The 22,631-nt window shown below is 39.4% G+C and overlaps 2 protein-coding genes and 1 non-coding gene across 10 annotated transcripts in view; 1 reads left to right on the top strand and 2 right to left on the bottom strand.

The window, feature by feature from the left end:
* SUMO1 (small ubiquitin like modifier 1) overlaps nt 1-14,291 on the top strand; it is a 28,093-nt gene extending 13,802 nt beyond the window's left edge. For all 3 annotated transcript variants that reach the window (XR_005719025.1, XM_040228788.1, XM_040228787.1), the window contains 4 exons: nt 162-236; nt 5,169-5,246; nt 7,431-7,502; nt 13,152-14,291. Coding sequence is in view for 2 of the 3 variants with exons in the window: in XM_040228788.1 (XP_040084722.1) it covers nt 162-236; nt 5,169-5,246; nt 7,431-7,502; nt 13,152-13,220 (294 nt within the window). In the remaining variant the exon portion in view is untranslated. The remainder of the gene's footprint in view (nt 1-161; nt 237-5,168; nt 5,247-7,430; nt 7,503-13,151) is intronic.
* LOC120855203 lies at nt 11,029-11,113 on the bottom strand. The gene has a single exon (XR_005719173.1). It is a non-coding gene; the product is annotated as a small nucleolar RNA SNORD103/SNORD85 (small nucleolar RNA).
* The window catches only part of KIAA2012 (KIAA2012 ortholog), a 135,060-nt gene continuing 125,680 nt past the window's right edge, over nt 13,252-22,631 (bottom strand). For 5 of the 6 annotated variants that reach the window (XM_040228786.1, XM_040228785.1, XM_040228782.1 and 2 more), the window contains 4 exons: nt 20,313-20,515; nt 19,161-19,333; nt 18,147-18,366; nt 13,252-16,284 (listed from right to left, as the gene is read on the bottom strand). In XM_040228786.1, the coding sequence (XP_040084720.1) occupies nt 16,146-16,284; nt 18,147-18,366; nt 19,161-19,333; nt 20,313-20,515 (735 nt within the window). In that variant the 3' untranslated portion in view covers nt 13,252-16,145. Of the gene's footprint in view, nt 16,285-18,146; nt 18,367-19,153; nt 19,334-20,312; nt 20,516-22,631 lie in introns of those variants that run through there. The other variant, XM_040228784.1, reaches the window with a different exon arrangement.

Consider the following 22,631-nt stretch of genomic DNA (forward strand, 5'->3'; position numbering starts at 1 on the left):
TTGAGAGGGTAATTGACTTAGAACCTTTTTTGCTTGATTGACTGGCAGAGAAAATAAATGCTTGCTGTATTTTTAGTTGCAAATTTTGTACCCTAAGTCAAAATAATGGATGAGTAATTAAAATAGCACATAGAAACTTTTATATTTATATGTACTTTCAGGAAGCAAAACCTTCAACCGAGGACTTGGGGGATAAGAAGGAAGGAGAATATATTAAACTCAAAGTCATTGGACAGGTGAGTTTCATTATTTTTCTCCTTTGACTCTGGAATGTGTAAATGGTTTCTGAAACAGAAAAAATGATTCAACTAAGGCAAGTTATTGAAAAGTGGAGTTTCGTTTACTGTATGTGCATCTATTAGAGGTAGGAGAGGGTGATACTGTATTTTTAAATTGCTCCACTAGGCAACTTACCACTTTAATTTCTTCTAGTAGAACTTTTTCTTGTTTAGCATGCTTCAGTGGCAAATACAGTGACTACTATTAAGTGATAACGCTAGAGGCCTTACACAAAAGGGCCTCTCAGGCCTTTTTCTGGTCCTTTTCTCTCTGTTGGCACCTTATTTCTCCAGACTCTGATCTTTATCTTATTGACCCTTTTTGAGATGCTGCTGCTGCTGCTAAGCCGCTTCAGTTGTGTCCGACTCTGTGTGACCCCATAGATGGTAGCCCACCAGGCTCCCCCATCCCTGGGATTCTCCAGGCAAGAACACTGGAGTGGGTTGCCATTTCCTTCTCCGTGTGAGATGCTAATAGATAATAAAGGTTAGCTAGAAATTAGTGGAGGAATAAATCTTCATAGTTGTTTTTTTAAGGGACAGAAGAACTAGTACACTCTCACCATGGAAGTGTGAGAGTACCATTTTCCCACATTCTCTGAAACATGGGGTATTATTATACCAATCTTTCAGTTTGGGGCCAGTGTGATAATATTGCTTTGAATATTCATTATAATTTTTGTGTGGATATGTTTTCAATTCTCTATAGAGAATGTAGGAGTGCAATTGTTGGGTTTAATATAGTGGTAACTTTGTTTAACTTTTTGAGGAGACTTCAAACAGCTTTTAGCAGTGGCTGCACCATTTTATACATTATTCTCACCGACAATAAATGAAGGTTTGTTATTTTACATTTTACCCAGTATTTGTTGTTCTTTTTTTTTTTTTAATATATATAGTCATCCTAGTGCAGAGAAGGCAATGGCACCCCACTCCAGTACTCTTGCCTGGAAAATCCCATGGGCAGAAGAGCCTGGTAGGCTGCAGTCCATGGGGTCTCGAAGAGTTGGACATGACTGAGCCACTTCACTTTCACTTTTCACTTTCATGCATTGGAGCAGGAAATGGCAACCCACTCCAGTGTTCTTGCCTGGAGAATCCCAGGGACAGGAGAGCCTGGTGGGCTTCTGTCTGTGGGGTCGCACAGAGTCAGACACGACTAAAGCGACTTAGCAGCAGCAGCAGTCATCCTAGTGAGTGTGAAGTGCTATCTCATTGTGTTTTTGATTTGTATTTTCCTGATGGTTAATGATGGATATCTTTTCCTGTTCTTATTGGCCATTTGCACATCTTTGGAGAAATGTGTCTATTCAGATCTTTTGTCCATTTTTAGATTGGATTATTTGTCTTTATTTTTGAGTTGTAATAACTTTTCACATGTATTTTGGTTATTAGATCCTTATCAGTTAGATGGTTTGCAGATGTTTTCTCCCATCTTTGGGTTGTCTTTTCACTTTCTGGGTTGTGTCCTTTGCACAAACAGTTTTTTATTTCAATGAATTGAATTTATCTTTTTAAAAACTTTTTGGCTGTGCTGGGTGTTTGTTCTTTGCACAGGCTGTCTCTAGTTGCAGTGAGTGGGGACCTCTCTATGTGCTGCGTGGGCTTCTCATTGCAGTGGCTTCTCTTGTTGTGGAGCATGGGCTCTGGGCACTCGGGCTCAGTAGTTCCCGGACTCTAGAGCACAGGCTCAGTAGTTGTGGCACACGGGCTTGGTTGCTCCTTGGCATGTGGAATCTCCCCAGACCAGAGATCAAACCTGTGTCTCCTGCATTGGCAGGCAGGTTGTTAACCACTGGACCACCAAGGAAATCCCTATTTTTTTCTCTCTTTGCTGTGATTTTAGTGTCATATATAAGAAACTATTACCTCAATCAATCAGGGTCACAAAAATTCACAGCTATAGAATCTTTTAAAGTTTTCATGGTTTTAGCTCTTACATTAAGTTTTTGATCATTTTGAGTACTTTTTGCATGCTTTTAGTACGGGTTTGAAGGAGAGTCTAACTTCTTTTGCATATGGCTATCTGTTTTTCCTAGAACACTAATTGAAAGTTCTGTTCTTTTCCCATTGAATTGCTTGGCATCTTTGTCAAAATCAGTTGACCGTGATATATATGAATTTATTTCTGGACTCTCAATTTTATTCCGTTGATTTATAGGCATACTTCAGAAATATTGAGGATTTGGTTCCAGACCATTGGAATAAAGTGAATCACATGGATCTTTTGTTTCCCAGTGCATATGAAAGTTATGTTTGCACTATAATGTGGTTTAAGTGTATAATAGTGTTATGTAAACAACAATGTACACACATTAATTTAAAAATAATTTATTGCCAAAAAATACTAACCATCATCTGAGCCTTCCATGAGCTTTTTCTGTTGGGGTAGGATTTGAATTACTGAGAGAATTACCAAATTACTGATTACTAAACTGTGACACACAGACCTGAAATGAGCAAACACCATTGGAAAAATGGTGCAGGTAGACTTGCTGAAAGCAAGTTTGTTACAAACTTTCAATTTGTAAAAAACACAGTGCCTGCAAAATTCAATAGAGAGAGGACAGGGACTTCCTTGGTGGTCCAATGGCTAAGACTGTGCTCCCAGTGCAGGGGGCACAGATTCGTTTCTTGGTCAGGGAACGGTGGATCCCATATGCTGCAACTGAAGATCCTGTGTACCACAACAGATCTGGCATAGCCAAGTAAAAAAAAGCAGAGTGTAGAAAAGCAGGTATGCTTGTGTATGTTTCTCCTATGCCATGGATTACCTTTTTAACAACTACTAATTTATAGGAATTCTTTATATTTACTTATTTTTTCTTGTCTGGTATATATGTTGTGAATATTTTCTTCAGAGTCTCTTAACTTACTTATAGGTGGTTTATGTTTTTATTAAGTTGGCTTTATCAGTCTCCTTTTTTTTTTAATGGTTTCTGAATTAAAATCTTGCTTTAAAGTAAGGATCTACTAATGTCAAGATTAGGGAAAAAGTCTTTCCCAAAGAAGAGGAGAAGATAACTAAAAAATTTTTAAATATTTTAATTGATTATTAAACATTAATTAAGCTCTTTAATTCATCTGGAAATGATTTTAGCTGATGGAGTGAGGTATTGCTCTAGAAATTTTGTCTGTTCCTGAAATTATCCACAGGATAAGAATTTATTTACTATTATTTTTAAAGAAAATTTGGCTATAACACACAGCATGCAGGATCTTAGTTCCCCAACCAGGATCAGACCCAGTCCTGGCAGTGAAAGCACCAAGTCCTAACCACTGGACTGACTGCCAGGGAATTCCTTTTTTTTTTTTTAAATAATTATAAACAAAACATGCAACTTCCACTAATATATATCTGTGAATGTGTTATGTAGTCATTAGAATTGGCTTTGAAATTTTTACAGTGTGTAACTGCCAATATTTTTTTCTGATGGTTGCCTGATAGTTTACTTGACAGTCTCGGTAGAAGAAAATTATCTGTGGTCCCATATTTCAATTTGAGTGACTCAGATTATTCATTTTACTCATGCAAGAGAAACCAGACTCTGTATGGTGACTTTTTACGGCAGGAAGAATTGTTCAGTCTGCTGTTTTACGGTATACATCTCTCATAGCTTTGACCACTTGAGTTATAGGGGGCACTTTTTATTCTGAGTTGCCTTTGGGAATTTGTGATAGTTTAGATTTTTATTTTATTTATTTATTTATTTTTTTTTTTTTTAAAGAAAAGTTTTTTGCTTCATTGATCTTTCTATTTCTATTTTATTTTCCTTTTGGGTTTTATTTGTCCTTCTTTTCCTGGTTTCTAAATATAAAAGATAAGATAAGATGAGACTTTTCTTCTTTCCTAAAATAGGTAGCTTTTCCTATAAATTACCTTCTAAGAAACACTCCAGTAGTATTCCACAAAGCTTGAAATGTTGTGGTTTTACTTTCATTCAATTCAAATTATATTCTAATTTCTCTTTTGATTTCTCCTTTGATTCATGGTTATATATACATGTATTATTTAGTTTCCAAATGTTTGGAGATTTTTATTTTGAAAATAGAATAGGTATGCAATTGTGAAGGAATGCATTTTTGACATACATACTTTTACTTATACTGCTGATTTTAATACCTAAAATAGATTATGTTTTGACGCTTACTCCTTGGAAGGAAAGTTATGAGCAACCTAAACTGCATATTAAAAAGCAGAGACATTTTCTCTGTCAACAAAGGTCCGTCTAGTCAAAGCTATGGTTTTTCCAGTAGTCATGTATGGATGTGAGACTTGGACTATAAAGAAAGCTGAGCACCGAAGAATTGATGCTTTTGAACTGTTGTGTTGGAGGAGACTCTTGAGAGTCCCTTGGACTGCATGGAGACCCAACCAGTACATCCTAAAGGAGATCAGTCCTGGGTGTTCATTAGAGGGACTGATGCTGAAGCTGAAACTCCAATAGTTTGGCCACCTGATGTGAAGAGCTGACTCATTTGAAAAGACCCTGATGCTGGGAAAGATTGAGGGCAGGAGGAGAAGGGGATGACAGAGGATGAGATGGTTGGATGGCATCACCGAATCAATGGACATGGGTTTGGGTAGACTCTGGGAGTTGGTGATGGACAGGGAGGCCTGGCATGCTGCAATTCATGGGGTCGCAAAGAGTTGGACATGACTGAGCAACTGAACTGAACTGAAACTTGCTTTGAAATGAATAAAGCAACTTTGAGGATGATTATTTTAATAAAACCTGTTAGGAATGCTAAAAACAATATTTTGGAGGAAAATATAGGTGACAAGTTGTATGTTTTTCTTTGTAGGATATATATAATTAAATAATCTGTTTCAGGCAAAGCAAGTAACTTACACAAAGAGTGATAATCCTTTTCCTCTTATCTCCTTAGGATAGCAGTGAGATTCACTTCAAAGTGAAAATGACGACACATCTCAAGAAACTCAAAGAATCATACTGTCAAAGACAGGTCTGTATGTTGTAGTATTAAATTCAGTGCTTTATATATCATTAATTTTTCTTTTAAGAAAGCTTGTCAAAAGTAATCTTTTGGGAATTCTCTGGTAGTCTAGTATTTAGGACTTTGCAAGAAGAAAAAGAGATCATTTAGGTGTTGGGATAAGGAAAACAGTGGGCTTCCCGGGTGGCTCAGACCTTAGAGTATCTGCCTGTAAGGCAGGAGACCTAGATTCTATCCCTGCAGAGTCAGGAAAATCCCCTGGAGAAGGGACTGGCTACCCACTCCAGTGTTAGGATAAGTGAGCCAATAAACATTTTTTTTTTTTTTGCTGTGCTGCATGGCCTGTGGGATCCTAATTCCTGGACCAAGGATCGAACCTATGCCCTTGGCAGTAAAAGTTCAGTTCTCACCACTGAGCTGCCAGGGAATTTCCTGTTTCTGTTTTTGATATTAATTGTTAAGCTCAGTAAAGTCTTATTAATTGGGGCTCAACTAGCTCACGTTTGCAATATTGATGGGAACTAAAACTGGAAATGAACATGTATTAACTGCTCTGTGCTAATAGGTACTTAGATACATTGTCATTTACTCTTCACAATAACTCCAAAGAAAATATGTAGTCTTTTACCTCATCTGTAGATAATGGAGTTGATTATTGAGGAGAAAGTGCAAAAGTGAAAACTGAACTGATTCAGAATTGAAATTGCTGTGCTGTGCCTAGTCACTCAGTTGTGTCTGACTCTTTGTGACCCCATGGACTTTAGCCCACCAGGCTCCTCTGTCCACGGAATTCTCCAGGCAAGAATACTGGAGTGGGTTTGCCATGCCTTCCTCCAGGGGATCTTCCCAACCCAGGGATCAAACCCAGGTTTCCTGCATTGCAGGTGAATTTTTTACCAGCTGAGCTTACCAGGGAAGCCCTAAAGTGCCAGGGGAGATAATATAACATCAAGTTGGAATAATTTTTTATGCTTCAGAGTTTATAGTCTTTAGAAAAAGTTTCTATACTCAATTCACAAACGCTTGGTAATTTTTTTTCTTATATTTGCTCATATACACGCAGTGGGACACTTAATTTATCTGAAGTATGGAATTCTTACCCAACAAGAGAGATTGAATCATCTTTCCATTTTGATACTATAGACTTGCTTCTGTAGAAACTTTTATAACTCCAATATAAGATACTTATTTTTTGAAAGATCCTATATTTAAAATCAGAGAATATTTTTTCCTTGTCAGTTATGTTTATTAGTTAGTATAACCCTGGAAATAATTTAAAAGTAGAGAATTTTCTGGTGGTTCAGTGCTTAGGACTTTGCAGTTTGACTGCTGGGGCCCAGGTTCAATCCCTGGTCAGGGAACTAAGAAAAAGTTTAAAACCACTTCCAGGGTAAGTTTGCACGGTCTTGTACATATAAGTGTAGTACATATTGGGAAGATAGTTTGAGTTTTTTATGATGTTTTTGGGATAGTATTTAAACATGGCGGAAATCTTAACACAGTAGTTATTGAGCAGAACTTTCTGATACTTGTGGACTAAACAAATGATTCTTGATTTATACTTGTTAGTGAAGTTACTTCTCTTTAAATGAGCCATCTGTTCTCTTTTAGCCATTTTTGTGGAATAAGTGATTAGAAAAATATATTTTAATACCTTTTGTGATACTTACAGTGCTATAAATGCCATCACAGGTTTTCTGTAGTTTATCTGGCTTGCTACTGTGCTGTGCCAAATTTCTATGATTTAGTCTGTTTATAACCAATTTTGCTTGTACAGTTGGTAGCTGGTGCTCATCCAATATCTGATTTTATTTTTATGTTAGCTTATAGATTTGAGAGGAAACTATATAGAATACTGGTTAAGAATACACAGGATTGGGAACAGATTTGGCCTTCAATTGTTGACGAGCTTGTGTGTCCTCTCTCTACCTTAGATTTTCTAGCTGTAAAGGAAGATAAGGTGATAATGATCACCTTTCAGGGCTGCTGTGATGAAAAATTTATGATTCTGTATATAAAATATTTGGTATCAGTACCTAGCAAATAGTTTTTACTCAGTTAAAGGTAATGATGATAGAATTAACTGTCTAGTTATATGTTATACACATTCTGTTGAAGCTTTCATGTTTGCTTTTTGTGCATCAAAGTTTATCTCTTGTAAGGTTTGTATTTGTACATTTTCTGTCTTTTTAGGGAGTTCCCATGAATTCACTCAGGTTTCTCTTTGAAGGTCAGAGAATTGCTGATAATCACACTCCAAAAGAAGTGAGTATAGTTTCTTCTCTGAATTCAAGACATATTTTGAATTTTGCATTGAATGATGTGGTTCGCTGGTACCATTAAACTGCCCTTTTCTTGAATATTCTCTGAGTTAAGTGATATATTATTTGTTAGAGAGAAACACAGTCTTTTGGGTTGAATTTCCCTTTTAGTGCCTTCAAATGTGCCAGTAAAAAGAGGTGAAAAGTAGGGATTGAGTGCTTAAATTGTTATGAGGCACATACTATGCCTTTTTAAGGATGGACAGATGGTTCTCCAATTTGGCAGATTTTGGGTACACTTTCATGGTGATAGTGATCTTTAGAGTTCGATTTTGACTTTTGGCCCATTTTGAGAACTTAATATAGAAGCTTAATATATGTTTTTGGCTTTGTCCTTTTGGGTTATGGTTTTAAATGCTTCTATGCCTTCATTTGTTTTATTGAATATATTGTTTTATTTTTCTGTTTATATATTTCACCCTCTCTACCCTTATTCTCACTCCCACCCCCAGATATCTGAAAGTAATAAAATGTGAGAAAAAGAGCATGTGTGTATTTACAATTATACAGATTCCCCTCCTCCACATACAGAATAACATTTCTGGTATTTCTGATAGTGGGAATGATGTATGGTTATTACTAGCTTTTTTATTTGAAAACATTTCAAACTTATTGAATGATGAGACTAGTATAATATTCTCCTGTATAACCTTTTTTGTAGATTCTTCATTTATTAACGTTGTGCTGTGTTTGATTTATCATTCTCTCTGTATGTACAGATTATCACTACTGGTGGACCAGTTGATATTAATTTGCAGGTGATATGGCTCTTTACCCCTCAATATTTCAGTGTTATTGTTCTCATAAGAGTCACAGCTAAATTATCTAATTTAGGTGATTTACCTTGATACAATACTGTAATTGAATATACAATCAAAATAATCTGATTTTGCAATTTGTCTCAGTAAGGTCCTTTATAGCTCACCTGCCCTTTTTTTTTTTTTTTAACTTAACCTGGGATCTCATCAGGATATGCATTCTAACTGGTTATCATGCCTCTTAGCTTCCTTTCCATATGAAACGGTTCCTCAGTCTTCATTTTTCATTATACCGTTGTTGTTCAGTCACTAAGTTGCGTCCAACTCTTTGTTTCCCCATGCACACAACAGTCTTGCAGCACGCCAGTCTTCCCGGCCTGTCACCGTCTCCCGGAGTTTGCTCAAACTCATGTCCATTGGGTTGATGATGCCATCCAACAATGAGGTCCCCTTCTCTTGCCTTCAGTCTTTTCCAGTGAACAGCTATTCGCATCAGGTGGCCAAAGTGTCGGAGCTTCAGCTTCAGCATCAGTCCTTCCAGTGAATATTCAGGGTTGATTTCTTTAGGACTGACTGATTCATTACACTGATATTTTAAAAAAGAATTCAGGCCAACTGTATTTTAGATTGTCCTTCCTGTAAAGTAATTAGCCTCCAATTAAATTAATTAATTAAAAAGAATGTCCTTCAGTTGGGGTTTGTATGTTGTTTCCTCATGATTAGATTCAGGTTTGAACATTTGGTAGGAGCAACACTGAGTGAAGCTGTGAAAATCCAAGTGCATCATGTCAGGAATTATATGATGTCCATGTCTTACTCCCTGGAGAAGGAAATGGCAGCCCACTCCAGTACTCTTGCCTGGAAAATCCCATGGACAGTGGAGCCTGGCAGGCTACTGTCCATGGAGTTGCAAAGAGTCGGTCACAACTGAGCGACTTCACTTCACTTCCATGTCTTACTATGCTGCTGCTGCTAAGTCGCTTCAGTCGTGTCCGACTCTGTGCGACCCCAGAGACAACAGCCCACCAGGCTCCCCCATCCCTGGGATTCTCCAGGCAAGAACACTGGAGTGGGGTGCCATGTCTTACTATGGGTAATACTAATTTTGATCATTTAGTTAAGATGGTAACTGCCAGATATTTTATCCATTGTATCATTTTATCCACTGTAGCATTATATCAATTTATCCAAGTTATTGTAATTAATAAGTAATTTGTGGGGAGATACTTTGTATGAGTGATGTTCTTTAGATATTAGCCAGTGGGAAGCCCTTCAAGTTGGCACATCTGTTCTTTTTGACATCCCTTCATCTTTTTAAAAAGTTTTTAATTTGTGATGATTTTCAAATTACGGAAAAGTGGCAAGAATAGTGCAAAACATTGTACTCTCTTCTACCTAGATTTACCAGTTTTTAACATTTTGCTACCTGTACTTTATTATTCGCCCCCCCCCCCCCCCCCCCGCCCCAATTGTGTGTGTATGTGTATCGTCTGAACCATTTGGGAGTAGGTTGCATACACCATGGCCATTTACTAAATATTTTAGTGTGTATTTCTTGAGAACAAGTATTTTCTTTTACATAACCAAAGTACTGTTGCTAAAATTCGGGACATTTAATACTGTTAGAATACTGTTTTGTCATTTGTCCCAATTTTCCCTTTTTCTCCCTCATCATGGGATCCAGTTCAGTATGAACACATGGTGACTGAGCTGGTAAAGAATCCACCTGCAGTGTGGGAGACCTGGGTTCCATCTCTGGGTTGGGAAGGTCCTCTGGAGAAGGAAATGGCAACCTACTCCAGTATTCTTGCCTGGAGAATCCCTTGGATAGGAAGGAGCCTGGTGGGCTATCATCCATGGGGTCGAAAAGAGTTGGACATGACTGAGTGACTTTCATTTTCACTTTAATTATCTTTAACTTGGAACAGTTCTTCAGACTGTCTTTGTCTTTATGACATTTACATCTCCCCCGCCCCCCCGCCTCGACTGGAGATCAGTTTATTTCACCTAAAATGCACTTACATGTGGAAAACACTAAGTTATTTGTACTAGGAAAGGTAGTTTAGACCCAGAATAGAAATCCCAGAGAAACCAGATCAGGAAAAGGTACTCAGGAATATATAGGGTGGAAAGAACAATGAGGGGGTGGAGCGCAGGGAAGAGAAGGGAGAAAAAAACTACTACAATGTAGCCACTGGATCAGAAAACAAACACAAAAATATAGTAAAATATAAAAATCAACAATGTGTCATATTCATGGGAGAGAGCAAAGATGTGGAAAATACCTGGGAAATCAAAATTTCAGTAAGTGGGCATTATGATCAAGAGAGGGGAAAAAGTTCCATGTTCAAAAGAAACAAGAAAATTAACAAGGAAAGATTCAGTCATCACATTTTCATCCTGGAACATCCCAGGGAAAATTAAAGCTGATAACGATCTGAACATTAGGAGAAAACAAACTAGTAGCCTCACCCCTGCTTCTAATCACTTACACACAATATCCTCTTCTTACCTCTGTACCTCCTGTGCTGGTCACTGAATGGAATGAACTCCCAACCTGCTGTGTGTCTTCAACATTCCCTCTGCCCTCACCAGCATTTTGACAGGCCCATCTGAGTCTCACAGCTTAAGGACTCGACTCCCCAGCCTTCAGCTGCCATCGTCAACACCAGCATGGTGTTTTGTTTTGAACTGGAGGTGGTGGGTACCTCGTCTGGCTCAGAACTTGAGTCCAGAGTAAAGATTCTTATTACCGAACTCTGTTCTTAGAGAGGGCAAGTGCCTCATCACTGCCAGACATTTACATTTTTGAAGAGTATAAACCAGTTATTTTCCAGAAAGACTCTCAATTTAGGCTGTTCTGTTAACTCATGACTAGATTTGGATCACGTGTGTTTGGCTGGATTATTATGTAAATGGTGATGTGTCTTTCTCAGGCTGTAATATCTGGAGTATCTGAAGTCCTTTATCACTGGGTTTAACAGTTACCTTTTTTTTTTTTTTTCCCCTGTGTAGTTAAACCATTTTTCCTGTTGTAATTGAGTAATATGTGGGCACATACTTTGAAACTATGTGACTATCCTTTTTCTCATCAGACTTTCCCATGTTGGTTTAGTATCCACCTACTTTCTTGAGTACTTCCTTACTGTCTGGCACAAGATATTCCAAACTCATTTTATATTTTCCCTGTCTTAACTTGGCTAAGGCACAGGGATAGGGAGGCCTGGCATGTTGCAGTCCACGGGGTTGCAGAGTCAGACTTAGTGACTGAACAACAAAAGCTTGGCATAATCTCAGCAACACAGAAGGTTATTTAATACATTTTAGTGACACCTCCCTTACTATCATTAAAAGATTTATCTTTTTAGAAGAATAATGGGGCAGTGGGAGAGAGTAGGTATTTAGGGAGTGACCTCTTTGTACTGTTGTTTATTTACTCTTAGCCACCAATGTACTTCTTAAAGCTGTTGGCTTCATATTCACCATGGTTTAAGGACATATGCTACCTTCCCAATTCAAGGGTTCCTTGTAATGTTTGGAATTCTAGTCCTTGCAGTGTTTACCAGGCTATGTGTGCAATTAAAATTAAATTTTAATAGCATCTTTAATTAATAACTATTTTAACATTCATATGTTTTATCACAGTCAAGATATCCGTGACACCAGAACCAATTAATCACTTAAAAAAATTCTAAATCCACTTATTTTTAGATTTCTTAGCATATTTTAATTTTCACATTTTGTATTCTGCACAAAATTGTCCTGTATAAAATATACAACTTGTCTCATTAGAGATTACTTAAACTTTCCTTTGAACTGTTATTCTTCATTTGCTTTTGTGATTCACTGTAGTTTGTTGGAAACAATGCTGAGTTTTGTTTTCAGTCTGCCTGTTTCAGTGTTCTTTAACCCTGGCTGCACACCAGAATCAACAGATTTGCAGTTCTTTACAAGCCTCATTGAGGAGTCTATGGGTTTCTATGCAACACCAGCCCCCTTCTGTACACTTATTTTTTAAATAAAGAATACTTGTAGTTAAAAATGAAAGTATTAAAAAACCAAACTACCAAAGTATATACAATGGGAAATACACTCTAGATATCTCTGCATTCCCATTTCTCAGAGGCAACCATTATTAATAATGTCTTTAAGAAAACATTCCAGAATACTTCATGCATATAAAAAAAATTGCATATATTTTGCTTAATGTTCTGTAAAAGGCATTTTAAAGGGTCTTTTTTTCCCCCCTTTTCTATAAGGATTGAGAATTGGCCTGAAAAATCAAGCCTATAGAATTGAAGTGTCAAAAGTAGATGTATAGTAACTCTTCATTGAGAGTGGTCATTATCAAAGAAAATAATAGAAATGAACCCTTAGACAGTATTTTTCTAGCCAAAACCCACATATATTTCAAGTGAAGTCAGGTTTTTTGAAAGAGAAGAAAGAGATTCTATCGAGTAATTACATCTGGAAGTAAAATGATTTTTAGAAAATATGGCATCAAACTATTACTTAAACTATTCTATACATGTTTCATTAGATTTAAAACTCCTTTAAGGTACTTTTCAGAAACACTTAAAATTTACATGGTGAATAAACTGGGAAGTGAAGTTGGCTCAGCAAAGTAACATGAATGATTTCATATCCACATAGTATTAGAAGAAAAGAATATACCTCTCTGTTCTTTGGATTAAAGGAAACAAGATTGTTAGTTTCAGAACAGGATAACTATGGATTATTTTTGTGTCTTTTTTGCACAGTTGCCACATAATTGCAGCCAGTTAAAAAAATAGTACTTTTTATTCTACTACTAACACTTTTCTTTCCTCTTACAGCTGGGAATGGAGGAAGAAGATGTGATTGAAGTTTATCAGGAACAAACAGGGGGTCATTCAACGGTTTAGATATTCTTTTTATTTTTTTCTTTCCCCTTAATCCTTTTTTATTTTTTAAAATAGTTCTTTTGTAATGTGGTGTTCAAAACATAATTGAAAACTGGCACCCCATCTCTTTAAAACACCTGGTAATTTGAATTCTAGTGCCCATTATTCATTATTGTTTCTTTTCATTGTGCTGATTTTTGGTGATCAAACCTCAGCCCCCTTCATATCACTCTCTCCTTTTTAAAAATTACATGTGTGCATAGAGAGCCCGCCTTTTCCAGGACTGTGCATTTGCAGGCTTGTGATAAATAAGATCAACTAATGCAAGTGTTCTTAATGACTTTCCAATTGGCCCTGAAGTTCTAGCATGTGATTGCTTCACTCCTGGACTATGACTTTCAGTGGGAGATGGAAGTTTTTCGGAAAACAGAACTGTGGAAAAATGACCTTTCCTTAACTTGAAGCTACTTTTAAAATCTGAGGGTCTGGACCAAAAGAAGAGGAATATCCAGTTGGAGTCAAAATGACAGAGAATAATGACTAACTCCAAAGATGGCTTCACTGAAGAGAAAGCATTTTAAGATGAAAGAAAAATCTTGTCAGAAGATCCCAGAAAAGATCTAATTTTCATTAGCAGTTAAAGTTATTCATGCAGAAGTGTATACAACAGAACACTGCTCTTTTTGACTTTATTTGTACTTTTTGGCCTGGGATATGGGTTTTAAATGGACAGTGTCTGTACCAGCTTCATTAAAATAAACAAAATATTTGTAAAAACTGTACCCATGTTTATTTTATTTTTAATTGTACAGAAAGAAAAAAGAAAATGCTTAAAATATAAGGTTTTTTTGCATCATACTGGCAATTATTGTTCATACATGGTACAGATTTTTTTCCAGATTGTGCGGTGATGATCATGACTTTGAAGCACTGAAAGTTACTGAAGTGCCTTCAGAATTAAGGATTTAATTAAGGTCACAATACCTTCTTAAATACTCACTGTTGTTTTTTTAAAAAACTTGATATTCCTGTATGGTGCATATATATGATACAGTTACCCAATATGTTAAATAAATGGGCACGCCAAAAATTCTTAATTGATATTGATAATTTCAGTTTTTCCCTTAACAATTTTCAAAATGTTTTCTGTAGTTAAGGTTGTTTATATTTTATTTCTTTATATTGTCTTTTCAACTGTAAAATTAAAATACTATATTAGTTCCTTAATTAGAGGGCTTAACTTTTTCTTTTAACTCCTTAATGAATCATAGAATTCAGAATATATATGCACATATGTAATCCAGTTTCGTATTATTCCAAATAGAATGTCATCTAAGCTACTTTAGAAGAGCAAATAAAACCTATCTCTAATGGAAACTGTTATAGTTTGAATACCTTCTCAAATTTCCTGTTGAAAAATAATTGGCTTGTCTTATAAATTATTATTTTGACCATACCTGAAAAATTATTTGTATTATACATATATAGTCTAGGTAAATTAGAACTCTTAGACCATTGTATTAAATAGTAAATAGAAGTAAGGCCCATTTCCAGAAAGTCCTCATTGAGTTGCATGTTTCTGTCAGGCCTGAGAAAGCTGATCGGCTCTTTGAGCTATCCAGAATGCGTGTGTATGTAGTTTGGTATCTTAGCTTTGTTTGCATCTCTGAAGACTTGGCATTTAGGTGGTGGAGCTTAGGTGGTGGAGCTTAGCTATGGGAGATACTTGATTTTAGTTTATTGGATTCTTCTAAATGCTGTGGATTCTGCTATGGTTACCTGAAAAATGCGCTTATCTGGTTAGTAGTGCTGATAAAATAGGCCTTTAGCAGCAACACTTTAATAGAATATCAGATGTGGAAGGCACCTCGAATAACATTTTAGTGTAGCTACTCTACCTGGTGCTTGACTGCAACTTCTGAAATTTGTAAAAGAAGAGAGAAAATAAAATCAGGAATGGTCATTTCCCCTGCAAGGATGTTTTCCTTGAGTGTTCTTTCTTTTGGTTGAATTATTTGAGATGCTTGTTTCTCATCTAAGTATTATTGAATCAATTGAATAATGAATAAATGTGCGAGTGCGAGTAGGGTCAACAAGTTTGAGAAAGACTATGACATATTCACTACGATAGCCAGTATTTTGGCCATTTTATTTCTGTGTTACATAAAGCAAGGAGTTGAATATCAAATATAAGCAAGTCCAGTAACACAGCAGTACAAACACAGAGCTTGACTTCCGGTTTGTGGAAGTGGCAGCTCCTGTAGAAAGCACTGTATAAGCATTGATGTGAGATTTCCAGGGAATCATCTGCAAGTATTAAGCTTTTAAATGCAGACTGGCGTATAGAGTAGGGCCAAAGGAAATTTGTGGGAAAATTTTGCTTCAGATACTGCTTGCTTTAATATCTTTTTATGTATCTTATTATGTATCTTAAAGATTCTTCATCCCCTTTAATGATCGATCTGTAGTAGATACTTATTAAAGAGATGTTAAAGATAAATTATCTAATCAAGACTCTTGATAGAGTCAGTGTGATTTTTAAAATGGGGAAATCATGTGAGTGGCTGGTTTTTCAAGGCACAGTTAGGAGCAAAACCTCAAGGCTGGTTAATTTTCAGGGCTCAAGAATACAGTGTTGTCCAATATAACTTTCTGTGATGAAAATGTTCTGTATCTGCTGTCCAGTATCGTAGCCAGTGGCCACATTCAGTTATTGATTACTTGCAATGTGACTAGTGTGCCTGGAGAACGGAATGTTTTATGTTTATATAGCTACATGTGGCTACTGACTGGACAGTGGTGTGGATGGAAGTCCTAGAGTGAAGTTAGCTGTACAGTGAGGTGAACCAGATGAAATGGAACTGATTGAGCTCAGTATGGAACTTCATTATAGAAGGAAGGTTCTCTTTTTCCATCACCATCTTTCAGCTTTTTAAGTTTTCTTCTTTAAGATCTTGGTATTTGTAGGAAGTGGAAGTAAGAGTAGACCCATGGTCTGGAAATGTTGTGTGTCCACTGTAGGCCACTGGCTTCCTTATGGAGTTCTTGGTGGAAATGAAGATGTTTCTTCAAAGCATCTTTTTGCCTAAGAAAAAATTCACACCCATGATCACAGCACTGATAAACCATCCTAGAAAATTGTCTTTATAAGCTAGTTGAATAATTTTCACTAAGAATTTCAGTAATCATTGTTAGACTTGGGGCTACTGACTTGCATTTTAGTGGAAGGTCATACTGTCTTCATTCAGTAACTTTACAAATGAGGTTTCAAGGATCATGATCTTCCTACTAGAAATGTTGAAGGGTGTAACAGTTCTTAAATTTGTATTCATGAAGGGACTCTCTTGTCTTAGGGATGAAGAAACAGGCCAGAGAAGTTAAAGTATACCTGGGCCAATGTCACAGAAGTGAAGATGAAATCAAGCCAGCTGGCATTAAGTTCTAACGCTTGCTGGAATGAGGCTCTTTCACACCCTTCACATAGCCCTTTAATTACTTATTCTCGGTGGAGATGAAGATGTTTTCTTCAAAGCAACTTGGATTAGCGTTGCACAATAGCTCAACTTCCCCCTTGTATTTCTAGCCAGTTTTCTTTGAGGAAAATTGCAACTCAGCTTTGCTTTTGGTTTCAATACTTACGAACCCAGTCCTACTGTTGTGATACGTGGAACACATAATTTTGAAACTGAATCAAGACTTCCCTTAATCTATTTTGTAATTCCCATAACAGCTGGGGAACATCCAGGAGAACAACTCAAGGTAAGGTGGAAACCCCTGAAATAGTTATTCTGGTTTCCTTCTTTTTTTCCTTGTCCCCTGAAGAGTATTTATTAGCTTAGATTCAGCTTAAGTTGTAGAAAATAAATTTCAAGGGGGTAAATTGTTTACAGTTAAGATCGGAATCACATGGTTTTCTTTGTCGGACTTCTTTACGCTTCAGTTGTGATGATTCTAAACAAGGATGACTTTGTTGCTTTCACTAAGGAGGGAAAATTTATGATAACAGCCACTATGGAGGACCTGGTTTTTAAGGAGTCGATTGATAGCACATTACTAGAGAGATTCTATTATCAGAAAGACATAATAATCATTATTGTAATGGCTGATTCTGAGCTATTTCTACTAAAAAGGCCTACCTCTCTGACCTCATCTACAAGTATTCTTTGTGCCTTGTTCACTTCGTTCCAGCCATGCTAACTTTTCTTTCTTTTGCCATGCCAGCCTCATTCTTTTCTTTGAACTTTTGCACTTGGTGTTTACCTCCTGGGATATTTTTCTTCCAGATGTTTATGTGACTAACTAATTGTCATTTAGGTCCCACCCTCACATATTGCCTCTGCTAGGGTTTTGCCCTGGCCAACCTGTCTAAACTAAACCTCCCGCAATCCTATCACATCCCTTTAAAAATTTTTTGAATAACATTTATTGCCAACTTAACCTTTGTTTAGAGTCTGTCTCCCCACCCCCATCCCTAGAATGTAAATGCCATGGGAGAAGAGACGTCTGTCTGTCTTAATCTTGAGTTCCCAGTGTGCAGAACAATGTTTGGCACATAACAGGTACCCAGTAAATACATACTGAGAAAGGCAGTGGTTCAGAATCAGAGGTGGGGGTGGAGTCTTTGGTCTAGTCTTGGTACTGCTCCTAGTTCACTGATAGCCCTGATCAGGGTCCTTCTCTCTCGGACTTGCTTTTCTCATCTGTGAAGCAAAGGGCTGAGCTAGATAATCTCTAAACCCCGTCTAGCTTCAATGCCAGTTCTTTAAGCCATCAAAAAATTCTATCACCTTTGCAGCAGGAGAATCTATTTTTCAGTTCTTCCAAACCATGCTATGGGAAGTGGGAAAACGTCACATGTCCAAAAGCAGCTCAAAGCTAGTACTAGAAGCAGGCAGTCAAGTCCTTGAACAGTCCCACTCTTGCAACTGTTGTTCAAATGTCAAATACCTGGCTTGATCCTGGGCTTGTTTCATGGCTTCCTCCTGAGCCAACCTTGCCGCTTCCTTTTCCTTCTGCCGTCTGTCCTCTGCTTCCCGCCGAGTCTTCTCTTCTGCTTCCTGTTTCCGCCGCTGGTACTCCAGCCGTTCTTCTTCAGCCATTTCCATCAGGTGCTTTTGCTCTTCTGCTAACTGCATTTCCAGCTCCTTCAGCCTTTGCTTTTCTGCCTCTGCAGAACAGAAGAACAGGTAGGCTCAGCAGGGGTCTCATTATTCAAGAAAACAACTCTCTGATCTGACTCTCAAGTCTGATTCCCAGGGATTCCCAATGAGATGTTCTATGGCTTACCTGACAGTTGGTTGCCAGATCTTCTGTGGGTATTACCCTGCGTTCATTTACTAACTTGAGTCCTTTATCAGGTACCTACTGTGTGCAGTGCACTGTGCAATGAACACAAAACTTTGGGGAAGAATCTTCCAGAATCTGGTATGCAGATGGGTTGGAGACAGGTGTCAGGGCAGGGTCTGGAGAACCTTGGTGCTTACTCAGCTGGTCTGACCACTCTACAGCGGCATCATCTGCTGAAGCACTTTCCTATTCCTCAAATATGAGGCTACAGAAAATCCAGACATCACCTGAAAGGCTGCCCAGCAGCCATCCAGGTGTTTGTTTCCATCTTCTAGGGAAACAGGCAAGGAGCAAGAGCTGTGTCTCTAATTTAGGCAGCTTCTGAGCAGTGCTGGAAGGGCAATGCAAGGGGCTGGGTCCCACTCCAGGAGATCACTGGGACCACAAGAGTCATTGCTACAAACAAGTCTTTCTTATTTTGATCTTCTATCTCAGCTCACTAGAGTCACACCTACTAATCACTTTGAAAAAAAAATCAGCTTACCCATTTAGAGTGCTTCACACTGAGACCTAGGATAGGAATAACTCTGGGGAGAATCAAATGAACACCCACAGGGGGATAAAAATATTTCTGTCCCAGATAGAGGGAGTTGCAGAGAGCGGAGCACCTCTCACCAGCCCTCTCAGCTTCCTCCTGCTGCTTCTTTCTCTGCAGCTCGTGACATTTCCTCCGGAACTCCTCCTGTTGCTGCCGAGCTCTCTCCTGGGCCATTTGCAACTGGAGCCACTGCCTTCTCTCCTCCTCCTCCTGCCGCTGTCGTTCTTCCTCACGTCTCTGTTTCCTCAAGCTGAGAAAACCCATAAACAGGTAAGGGAGATGGCAGAAACACTGCAGCGTCCTTACGGGACAAGCTGTGCCTCTGGTGAAGGCTTTGCAGGCTGTAGTTCACAGACAGCATCTCATGGAGAGACTCCTTTTCCAAGGGAAGCTTGACTGAACAGCAAAAGCCAGAACACAACAGGACAAACTAGAAGCCTGAAAGTTTCGACAGCTGTCTGCTCTGGGTCCCGGCCTTCAGTTCCCAGATCCTCATTTTCCTTTCTTATCAAATGGATTTTGAAGTTCCTGTTTCACTGGGTTGTTGGGAAGATTAAATGAGCCCAGAAGCTTATGGAAGGGCCTTGCGCAATGCAGACAGTGTGGCAAGAGGCATAACAAATGTTTGCTGGAACGGATCTCAAAGCCTTCCCGGGAAGATCCACAAACATCTGTCTGGAGTAACCCTAACGGTTTAAGACACCTTATCTTATCTTTGGTCCAGACTGTCCCTGGGATAACCGAGGATAAAATGAGACATGTTGTTTTCCTTTAGGGCATGAGCCTCTGGAGAAGATTCTTTTAAAGAGTCCCTTGAACAGCAAGGAGATCAAACTAGTCAATCCTAAAGGAAATCAACCCTGAATATCATTGGAAAGACTGATGCTAAAGCTGAAGCTCCAATACTTTGGCCATGTGATGCAAAGAGTGGACTCATTGGAAAAGACCCTGATGCTGGGAAAGATTGAAGGCAGAAGGAGAAGGGACCCTCAGAGGACGAGATGGTTGGATGGCATCACCGGCTCAGTGGACATGAGTTTGAGCAAGCTCTGGGAGGTGGTGAAGGGAAGCCTGGCGGGGCTGCAGTCCATGGGGTCGCAGAGTTGGACATGACTAAACGACCGAACGACAACAAGGATGAGCCTCAGAGCCAATGTCCCCCCAGAGGAGGTCAGCCCCTCTGGTCTTCTGCTTCCCATCAGAGCCGTGGCCACGCCCTCTGCACCCACCGGATCTCCTCTGCGCGGCGTTGCTGCTCCAGCCCCAGTTCCTCCTTCATCCTCTCTGCCCTCTCCAGCTGCTCCTGCTGGAGCCGCCTCTGCTCCTCCTGCTCCCTTCTCTTCCTCTCCACCTCCAGCCGTCTCATCTCAGCCCGCTCTGCTCGCAGCCTGTCCCGGGAAGCCTTCTCTTGTTCCCTCTTGACGAGGAAGGCCTGAGGAGCCAGAGTGTTGTCAGTGAGCAGTGATCGCGGGTGACCTCGTCTTGGCAGCGCGCCCTCCTCCACCCCCACCACATGGCCTCTAATCAGAGATAAGGTGGTTTCCACACTCTGACCACAGTCGTACAAACTCTGCTACCACTGGCCCGGGCTCTGGGCTCTGACTGACCTGGATCCAAGTCTCTCTCTTACTTGCTTCAGAATTCAAGGGTAACAACTTAATTTCTCTGAACTGTCTTCCTCTTGGCTGGCTATTACCAGAATTAACTCAAACAGTGAAAGTGCCAACATAATGCCTGCTGTGCTGTGCTTAGTCGCTTAGTCGTCAGACTCTTTGCGACCCCATGGACTGCAGCCTGCCAGGCTCCTCTGGCCATGGAATTCTCCAGGCAAGAATAATGGAGTGGGTTGCCATGCCCTCCTCCTCCAAGGGATCTTCCCAACCCTGGGATCAAACCCAGATCTCCCACATTGCAGGCGGATTTTTTTTCCATCTGAGCCTCCAGGGAAGCCCAAGAAAACTGGGGTGGGTAGCCTATCCCTTCTCCAGGGGATCTTCCTGACCCAGGAGATTCTTTACCAGCTGAGCTACCATGTCTGCTGCTGCTGCTGCTAACTCGCTTCAGTTGTGTCCAACTCCCAGCGACCCCATGGGCTGCAGCCTACCAGGCTCCTCCGTCCATGGGATGTTCCAGGCAAGAGTACTGGAGTCGGTTGCCATTGCCTTCTCCGACCATGTCTGCTACATGTGTCTAATAATCATCCAAGGAGCTTTTAAAGATTACTTGAGGCCAAAGCCCCACCTGGACCAATTAAATAAGAATACTTAGGTGGGAGGCCTTGGCAGGTTTTAAAAATTTAATTAAAAAAATTTTTTTTGGCTACTTAGCAAGGCTTGTGGGATCTTAGTTCCCTGACCAGGGATTGAGCATGGCTGGCAGTAGAAGCACAGAGTCCTAACCATTGGACTGCCAGGAAACTTCTCCACCCCAACCACTTACTTAAAAATATATTTTCTTGGTGGTTTTAAAAAACATCTTCAGTGATGCTAATGTGAAGCCAGGGCTCATAACCACAGGTTCTAGCTAAAGGCTCCTCTAGGAGCAGTCTTAGGTGTAGATTTGTCAGACTCCTATTTAATCCTATGCAAATCTACTTTTCCAATGAAACGTTCTCTCAGTTTCTGTGAAGAGTATCTTAGATTTCTTGTTCTTCCTGATGCCTCCTCCTCAGTCAGAAGCATGCCTCTGAGGGGAACACTGGATGGCCCCTGTCCCATGGGAGCTCTGTGTATCCAGTATGGGGGTGGGTACTTCCTTATCTTATTTAGCCTTTGCAGAGGCAGTGCAGTACTGTATACTGACAATAAATCTAGAAATTCTGAGTCTAGAGCAGGCTCAGAGAAGTTCTGCCCACAGCTTAAAATTTTCATCTGCTATAGAGAGTAGAATGCTGTAGCCTTGGCAGCTGGGAAGACTGAGAACCAGAAAGGAAAAAGCTTCCTGAAATCCTTTTTGGAAGACCAGGGGCTATAAAATAAATGCATAATAATTAAAAATAGTACAAGAGCTCTGGAGCTCTTCTGGAGTCAAAAGATCTAAGTCTTGACTCTGCCACTTGATGGTTGCCCAACTTCTGGCAGCAAACATCTAACCCTTTTAATCTTAGCTTGTAGGTGTATGAAACGGGGTGCATCATACCTGGGTCATGAGTGTGGCTGTAGAGATTAAATGAAAATCAGCAGAATTGTTCCTATTTGCCTGTAACTTCTGTGAGGTTAACCATAGTGGTTTAGCTGTGGGTACGTTTGCAGTGTTCAAAGAAAAGGCAGATAGATGTGTGTGTGTAAGTTGCCTGTGGCCCAGCTTTGTGCCGCAGTAAAGCAGATTAGGAATGGAGGAATTTCTACAGTGTTGGGGAGGCAAGCCTTGCATAAACTCCTGGCTAAGTCAAGAATATGTGCTTGGCTCTGAGGCCTGAATTCACCTTTCCTTTTAACTGTGAGGCCTGTACTTCTCACAGACGAGTGCTGTGCCGCCTTTCTGCTCATGAGGGGTGGCTACATGCCCTGGCAGTTTGGGAGCCTCACAGAATGCCTCATTTCAGAGGG

This window comes from Oryx dammah, unplaced genomic scaffold (genome assembly GCF_014754425.2).
Source record: "Oryx dammah isolate SB20612 unplaced genomic scaffold, SCBI_Odam_1.1 HiC_scaffold_27, whole genome shotgun sequence".
NCBI lineage: Eukaryota > Metazoa > Chordata > Mammalia > Artiodactyla > Bovidae > Oryx > Oryx dammah.